Source organism: Podarcis muralis, chromosome W, assembly GCF_964188315.1.
Source record: "Podarcis muralis chromosome W, rPodMur119.hap1.1, whole genome shotgun sequence".
Classification (NCBI taxonomy): Eukaryota; Metazoa; Chordata; class Lepidosauria; order Squamata; family Lacertidae; genus Podarcis; species Podarcis muralis.
This window is the reverse complement of record NC_135674.1, coordinates 14,173,276-14,182,535: the sequence shown is the minus strand read 5'-3', so window position 1 is coordinate 14,182,535 and position 9,260 is coordinate 14,173,276. Positions and strand designations below refer to the sequence as shown.

General features: G+C 42.2%; 1 protein-coding gene across 1 annotated transcript; it reads right to left on the bottom strand.

Moving 5' to 3' along the window:
- Positions 1-940: 940 nt before the first annotated feature.
- On the bottom strand, positions 941-1,942 carry LOC144326303 (uncharacterized). Its single transcript, XM_077922853.1, has one exon. The coding sequence runs from the start codon at positions 1,940-1,942 to the stop codon at positions 941-943; it is 1,002 nt and encodes a 333-aa protein (XP_077778979.1).
- Between the last annotated feature and the right edge of the window lie 7,318 nt (positions 1,943-9,260).

The following is a 9,260-nucleotide window of genomic DNA, read 5'->3' as shown; positions in this document are numbered from 1 at the left end:
TCATTTCTCAGCAGTTTGAAGCTTTTCTGACTGAGAAAGGAATTCAACATGACCTTTCAAGCCCACGGTCTCCTTGGATGAATGGACTTTGTGAAAGGGCAAGCCAAACATTGCTTCAAGGCTTGAAAACCTTGCTGCATGATGCCAATCTTCCAGAGAGTTATTGGGCAGAAGCGCTCGGCTGTTTTGTTTACACCTATAATCGCAGATTATAATCACCGATTGGTTGTACCCCCTATGAAAAGATGTTTGGCAAGAAACCATACATCAAGCACATGAGAATTTTTGTTTCTGACAAATCAATCAAGAAAGGTACTAAAGGACTCGAATGCAGAGCATGCGATGGAGTAGCCCATAGGCATTGCCTTATCGATGAAATACGCCCCCTCAAATCTAAACCCCAACCAACGAAAATCTGCTGGATGCACAGGTAGGAGGCAGAATGCGAACTCGATGTCGCATTTCGCTAGGAGCGCTCCTTGGCCAAATCTACGAATCATTTTGACTGCCTGGTCAAAAGAGGCATATTTTACCGTGCACAGTTCCTGAGGTATTGCATCATTCACGGAACCTCCCCTTGGGTAAGAGAGGTTGTGGATCATGTGAAATTCCCCCGGAGCTTTTTTAGGTACTATGCCCAGAGGGGATAGGTGAAGCCCCTCCAGAGGGGGCTCGGGAAAAGGGCCTGCAACCCTGCCTGCCGTGATCTCCTTCTGTATATTTATCCTAATGTATATTTTTCCTAACTATCTCTGGCCTTTCCCGCACGGACTTCTGATTTTGGGGGTCCCCGGTGTTGGGGGGGAATGCTACTGGGATTCTAAATCCCATGGAGAACCCGTCCCAAAGGTATTTTGCGGCTATTCTATCGGGGTATTGGTCTAGGAGGGTTTTGAGGGGCTGGAGGCGGATGGGGGGAAAGGCAAGACCGAGATACAAGTTACTGGCGGTTACTGGGTCCTTGATGAGAGGATCCGGGGGCACCCCTGGTATTGTTGTTGAAGTACCCCCTGCCCCCCCGAAAGGGCTGTTGCTTATTCTTAAAGCACACAGAGGCGGGGTGGTTTCCCAGGCACCGCTCACATTCATGAAGATACTTACAGGAAGGTCGCGAACACACACCCCTGTTGTACTCCCAGCACTGGCGGCACCGTTTTGCCTCTGTCTTACCCGACTTGGCCAATTCCTGGTTTTTCTTTTCGATATAGGGGTTAACGTCCTCGCCCCAGTAATTGGGGTCCCTTAGGTCCCACCGGGTGGAGGGCAGGAGAGAAGCGTTTCTATGAAAATTCTCATAGGTTAATGCCGCAGTCTCACCCGCCAGCGTGTGAGCCTGCCTCACATGAGCCAAATAAGCAACCAGATCCATTGAACGTTTAGGATAAGCCACGCAGATAACTCCCATGAAGACCTGGTACCCATCCAACCAGTTCTCAAAGGTGCGTTCGGCCCTAGGCGTCCTATACCTCCGCTTATCGAAAGAGCGCTTCTTTTCCCCTTTCCCAGTTAGCTTGGTAGGAGGGAGAAGGGTAAACATATCTACATAGTCGCCATTGAGGATCTTATTCCTCTTCCTCTGGGACAAATGGTTCCCCAATATAAAATCAGTCGACTGATTGGTGGAAACCTTTACATCTTCCACCAACGCCCCGTCCTTCCATTCCAATGTTCCATTGAACGTCTTACGGTGCGAATTAGCCCTCCTCTCATGTGCCCAAAGTGGGATCCCATGATTATGTTCCCCGAAACCCCAGTAACCATCCATAGGGCCCTCACTATCAGAATCCGAGGATGATGTACCTGACTCATCCTCTGTCTCGGACTGCTTACTTCTTTTCTTCTTAGCCGACGTATGCTTCTTCTTGGACTTTCTTTTGCCCCCTTGCACCTCACTGCTGGCTGAGTTCTCATTGGCAGCCGGCTGGGCGACTTGGGGTTCCATCTGCTCCGTATCAGAGTCGGAACCCAAGCTACCTTCTGTTGAACTGTGCTGGGGCTGCTGCTCCTGAAAAACACTGGGGGTGTGCCATGGTATTACTGCCGGTCCCCTTAGAAGGCGCCTTTCCCTTACTGGCACCCTTAGTGGGTGCCTTACCTTTACCTTACCTGCGCCTTACCTTTACCTTACCGCCTGCGGTGGTTTTCTTAGCAATGGCTGATTGGGCGCGAGTGTTGGGGCGTCTGATAGCAGCAGTTTCTATCTGACCGCTGACCGACGCAGTGGCAGATGTGCCCTGTTGCTCCTGAATGTTAAGGGGAGTATCGGGTATAACTTCTTGTGACGACTCCGGCGCCGGAAGTGCCAGAGCCCTCGGCTTACACTGCCTATAAAATGTTTCAAAGGCCATGAAGAATTGAGCAAAGGCTTGAGGATCGCAGGGCATGGCAGGTAATTGGGCGCCCCCATTACCTGTAAGAGGTGCTGGTTGATTGCCCGTGGGGGCTGCCTGCTGATTACCCCCCGAAGCCATTCTGACAATGAAAGACACAAGGAAGACTTCTAATTATTTGCAAACTACTAGTTCAGTATTGTCACCAAGATCCGGTGTTTGTCAAATTTTATTTTATTTTATTTTATTTTATTTTATTATTATTATTATTATTATTAGTAGTAGTAGTAGTAGTAGTATTAGTATTATTATATTTTTATTATTATTAGTATTTATTTATTCAATTATTCAATTATTTAATTATTATTTAATTATTTATTATAATTATATATATATATATATATATATATATATATATTTATTTATTTATTTATATTTTATATTTTATATTTTATTTATTTATTTATTAGTTAACTAAGTATTTATTTAATTAATGTTTTAATTCAGCTGTGTTATTCTATTAATAAACTCTTATCATGTATTGTTATCACTTAATAACAAAATTAACTTAGTTCAGAATTGCCTACACCGACAGCAGAATGAAGCTGGAGCCGCCCAGCACAGCTCAGTAAGAACTGCCAGACACCAAGACGCAAAGGTTATATAAGCAGCTTATAAACAATACCTACTGCTGCAAACGTGAATTGATTTATCTGATAACAATATCGTGATTATGCACTGCAATGTCGCCAAATTATTCTTAGTTGTTAGCCTGATGCCTTGAAATCGGAAGGATAGAATCCAATAGATGCCACCGGTACTTTAATTATTTTAAAAATTACTGCCTAGCCTCCACCATGCCTGTAAGCGCACTGCCCTTTTCTCCCTTGGAGCGGGAATGCAAAAACAAAACCCAAAAAGTTGTCTGCTGTAACTCCCTGGAACGCACGATGCCTCTTTCCCCAGAACTTGCTCGGCACTCTGACTCAATATAATACAACGCCACAAGGACAGCTACTTCGTAATCACCCCCGGCTTTGAACCGCAAATGAATTAAACTTGATGCGACTTTGAAGCAAGGAAAGAAAGCGGCTGCGACTTCGGAGCAGCCAGTATAAACAACTACTCAGCGGTGTGAATTGCAACAAAGAAACCCCCGTGCCTCACCTAAAATGGCGGCTCCGAGCGACCACGTGGTCACCCTACAAGATGGCGAAAGAAGAGCGTCATTGCCGTGGCGACTAAGCCCAACCACACTCGGAGGTTGCTACACTGTAGAGCAACCGACAATATAAGCGCAATGGGGGGATACCCCTGTATGCGTGGACTGAGTTTGCCGGCACTCCTGTGATCCTGCTTATTAGAACAGGATTATTGACTGTACATTAAGAAAGGTTAAGAGAAAACACTTTTTCCGCCCTCCGTCTGGACGGGCGAATCCGACACCCTGCTGCTGGACCCAACCCAGAAAGGAGAACCCCAGCAACCCCTTAGCGACCGCTGAGAGCCCTCACTGGCCGGGTTACCCCCACCTCAAGCGGCTGCTGAAGTCAGCCACGTGTCCAGAGTTCGCCGATTTGCGCGGCAGCGATGAATTGATGGAATCGGGGATCCACACGGCAGGGTTGCGGCGATGGTCGCTCTCAGTGGGATCTGGGCACTGGTGATGCGTCGGGAGCAATGGATGCAAAATTCCATGCGCACGCGGTGAGCGCGAAAACAAAAGGTAGGAACGAAAAGGTATGAAGAGGGGCTCCGCTACGCTACGGTGCTCCGATCGATCGGACGGTGAGTTCCGAGCGACCGGTCCCGTTTCGGCGCCCTTGCCGTAAACAAGAAGTACGACTTGCGATTGACGATCTCCCAAAGATGTGAAAAAGAAACAAAGTAATGCTCTAAATTGATATAGAAAACAAAGCAACGAAGCAACAAAACAACCTGGCTCCACGTGCAAGCTGGGACCTGAAAAAATGAAGCAGCTGGTCGGAGCAAAAAACCGGGCAGCTGGAACAGGGAAAAGAGGGCGGTCCCCGGGCGCGCTGGCCTTAAATGGGCTAGGCCATGCCTCCCCTGCCCGCCGATTGGCGGGCCGGGTCGCGGACACGCCCAGGGATTCCCTCTTCTCGCGGGGGCTAGAGCAGCCCCCGCGTGTGTGGAAGGGGGTGGCCCACAATCGCCCCTCCTCTCGAGTTCAGAAGTGGCTTTCTGACATGTGGATTCACACACCACAAAGCTCCAAGTTAGGCAAATGTGGTTTGCATGGTATCTTTCTAAGATATCAGAAAGGTTCTTACAGAGTAATGATGACTGACACTAATACAGTTAGACTCACTAGACGTGCTGAGTGGGGGGAGAATGTGGGAATTTTCCAATGTTATCCTGATGACAGTGAAGAGTCTGAGGATAAAAAGCAGCAAAACCCTACACCCACTGATGAAGGTTCTGATTCTGAATCTGAAACTGACTCAGATGATTCAGAGGATTTCAAGAGTGCTAAAGCCTCTCTGTGACCCTCTGAAGGCTCTGATCGAGAATTGGAGGAACCACTGTTCACTATAGGCCACTTTTCTCCTAAGAAAGAAGAGAGCGTTGAAGACTTAAGTCTAATTTGCAGGTCTGAAAGATCCACAAAGGGTAGACCTCCAAAGAGATTTGCTGATGAATTTGCTATTGTTAATAGCTCCAAGAAGGTTTTTGAACCTTCAAGCTTCCAAAAGATCCAGGCTTTGAACTCAAAGGATGCTGAGCCATGGTTAACTGCCATGAAGGCTGAGCTTGATTCCTTAGAGAGGAACAAAACATGGGAGCTAGTTCCGACAGTTCCAGGGATGAAACTGCTTGACAGAAAATGGGTATTCAAAGCAAAGACAGATCAGAATGGCAAGGTAGTCAGACACAAAGCCAGATTGGTAGCCAGAGGTTTCTCTTTTTTATTATTATTTCTTTTTATTAAATTTCACTTAAATAACAAAAACAAAAAACAAAACAACAGTTACAGAAAAAAGAAAAAGAAAAAAGAAAAAATATTCATACACAACACATAAATAACATCCATTTCCGTTACAGTTCCTTGTCTTATTCCTTGAGTCTTTATATCTTTACCCTTTAGATCTTTTCTCTACACACCTATTGACCTCCTTCCCACCTGATTTCGGGCTTCTTGATCAAAAATTCTTTTTTCTGCAGCCAAAAGTTATTATAGTTTACGCATCATAAGATTTATGTCAGACCGGCAGTAGTTTCTAAGTCTCTATGGTTTCCTTCAATATATGCCATAAATTTATTCCAATCACAAATAAACTTTGTATTTTTTTGGTTTCTAATTTTTGGGGTCATTTTTGCCAATTCAACATATTCAAATAATTTTATTTGCCAATCTCTGACCGTTGGAGTATTTGGGCTTTTCCAGTTCTGTGCAATTAATATTCTGGCCGCTACTGTCGAATATTGGAATAGTGTTTTATCCTCCTTTTTAATTTCATCCCCGATTATTCCTAATAGAAAGGCCTCTGGTCTTTTTAGGGAAAGTGTATTTGAATATTTTTTTTAACTCATTATAGATCTGATCCCAAAATTTCTTCATCTCATCACAAGTCCACCACATATGGTAGAAATTGCCCTCTTTAATTTTACACTTCCAGCAGGCCTTATTTCCTGTTTTGTATATTTTTCCTAATTTTGCTGGTGTAATGTACCACCTATACATCATCTTTTCTAAATTTTCTCTAAGTGTGACGCATGCCGTAAATTTCATTCCACAATTCCATAATTTCGACCATTTTTCATATTCTATATTGTATCCCAGATCCATTGCCCATTTTATCATAACCTCCTTTATTTCTTCATCTTTAGTGTCCCATTCCAATAATATATCATACATTTTGGATAATAACTTGGTTTTACCTTCAATTATTTCAATCTGAAATTTAGATTTTTTCTCACTTATCCCTACTTTTTTGTCTTCCATCCATATTGCGTTTATTTGATGATACTGCAACCAGCCTGTTAATTTGTCTTTCAACTCTTCATATGTTCTCAATTTCCAACCACTTTCTGATTTTATCAGTAGGTCTTCGTAGGTCAATCTTTCTCCCTCCATATTTGCTTTTTTGGTTGTTAATATGTCAATTGGTGATAACCACCAAGGTGTCTTCCATTCTAAAAGTTTTTTATTTTTCTCCCAAACCTCATACAGTGGCCCTCTAATAATGTGGCTTGAAAACCCTTTGTGTGCTTTTTCTTTAGTTAGCCACAAATAGGCATGCCAGCCGAACCTATTGTTGAAACCTTCTAAATCTAGTAGGTCAGTATTTTCCAAATTGATCCAATCTTTGATCCAACAGAGGCAGGAGGCCTCAAAGTATAATTTCAGATTCGGCACCGAGAATCTCCCTCTTTCTTTTCGATCTGTAAGCAATTTAAAACTTATTCTCGGTCTTTTCCCTTGCCATATAAATTTCGAAAGGGTTTTCTGCCAGTCCTTAAATATTGTGGAGCCTCTAATCACAGGGATATTTTGAAACAAAAATAACATTCTTGGGAGTATGTTCATTTTTACTGCCGCCATCCTTCCCGACCATGAAAGCTTCACTCTATTCCACGTATCTAGATCTTTTTTGACTTCCTTCCAAGTTGTCAAATAATTGTCCTGGATTAAATTTATATTTTTTGCAGTTAGCCAAATTCCCAAATATTTTATTTTTTTGGCCACCTTAATTCCATTCTGTGTCTCTAATTTTTCTCTTTCATCTTTCCCCAAGTTTTTAATCAGCATTTTGGTCTTTGATTTATTCAATTTAAAACCGGATAGTTTGCCATATTCTTCTAATATTTCCAGGGCCTTACTGACACTTTTTTTGCGGCTCTTCTAGGGATAACATCAAATCGTCCGCGTACGCTTTTAGTTTATATTCTTTTGCTCCTACTTTGATCCCTCGAATCTCTGGTGTTGCTCTTATTTTGTTCATGATTACCTCTGATACCATGATGAATAGAAGCGGGGATAGAGGGCAGCCTTGTCTTGTTCCTTTTTCAATTTTAAATGAATTTGTTAAGTTGTTGTTTATAATCAATTTGGCAGATTGATTCGATTAGATTGCTTTTATTCCTTCCATAAATTCACCCTCTAGCCCTGCTTTCTCCATGCTTTTTAGTAGGAACGGACATGAGACATTATCAAATGCCTTCTCCGCATCAATGAAAATCAGCGCCGCAGGTACTTCGTTCTTACACTCTAAATATTCAATGATATTTATGGTGTGCCTTACATTGTCTTTGAGTAACCTATTTGGGAGGAACCCTGCTTGATCTTTATGAATTAGATCTGTTAGACATCTTTTGAGTCTGCTTGCCATTACCTCTGCAAAGATTTTGTAATCGTTATTTAATAATGATATGGGCCTATAGTTTTTGATATTAAGTTTGTCCGTATCAGGTTTAGGGATCATCGTGATGTGGGCCTCTTTCCATGTCTCCGGTATCCTTCCTCCTCTCAATATATTATTCATGATGTCACATAGCACTGGTGTTAATTTATTTTCTAATACTTTATAGTATTTAGCTGGCAGTCCATCCGGTCCCTGGGCTTTCCCTAATTTCATCTTTCTTATCGCATCTTGGACCTCTTCTACTTTTATGGGTTTATTTAATTGAGCTTTCTTCCTCTGTTATAGTATTCCCGCTGCAATCTTCTAGATAATTTTCTATTCGTGTTATTTCTTCCTCTTCCTTTTTATACAATTTCTCATAATATTTGAGGAATTTTTTTTGTATTTCTTTTGGGTCCTCTATCAATTGCTCCTCCAGTTTTATCTTATTTATCACATTTTGTTTTTGCCTTCTTTGCAATTGCCATGCTAGTAATTTACCTGTTTTGTTAGCTGATTCGAAGTATTTTTGTTTCATTAACTTAATTTTCCATTCAATTTCTTGACTTGTTAGCATTGAATACTGTGTTTGTAATATTTTTATTATTTGTATATTTTGTTCGTCTTTCGGGTTTGTTACTAATTTTTTCTCACATTCTCTTATCTGACTGAGAATTTACTCTTTTTTTTTGTTCTCTTACTTTCCTCTTATAGCTATTTTGCTGAATAAAAAAGCCCCTTAGGACTGCTTTACTGGCATCCCAGACTACATCTATATTTATTTCTTTATTGAGGTTCAGACTGAAATAATATTTTAAAGTGGCTTTGGCCTTTTCAATGACTTCTTAATTTTCTAATAAATATTCATTCATTCTCCATCTGAACCCACTCTGTGGTACACCTTTTATTTCCAACATTATCGAATTGTGGTCGGTAGCCAGAGGTTTCTCATCACGATGTGAATACAGCATTTTTGTACGGAACCTTAGGTGAATCACTTTATATGCTTCCACCTGATGGCGTACAGGTAAAACAGGGATTTGTTTGTTCTCTGAAGAAGTCCCTATACAGTCTCAAACAAAGTGCATGATGCTGGCACTCTAAACTCACTGAAGTGTTGTTTTCTCTGGGTTTTCAGCAGGGTAAAGCTGATCCATGTGTATTTGTCAAAGAGGAAGGGCAAAAGAAGCTGTATTGCTGGTTTTATATTGATGGTATTCTTTTCTTTTGGAAGGATGTTAAAATGTACAATAGCGCCCTAGCTCAACTGAAGGAGCACTTTGACATGAAAGATCTTGGTGAGGTAACCAACTACCTATCTCTGGAAATAGAGAGAGACCAAGATGGTAATATTTTAGTACACCAGTCACAGAAAATTGCTGATGTCTTAACCAAACTAAACCTGATGGATGCTGGGACTTCCGGGTTGGTGCCTCCGGCAATGGCTGAATTCCTCTGATAGGGAGGAATCTGCCCTGTGGGAATTTGGGTCTGTACCGCCACGGCAAAGGCGGAGACCCGTAAAAATCACAGGCGGGAGAAGCCTGTGAACGTGGGATTTGGC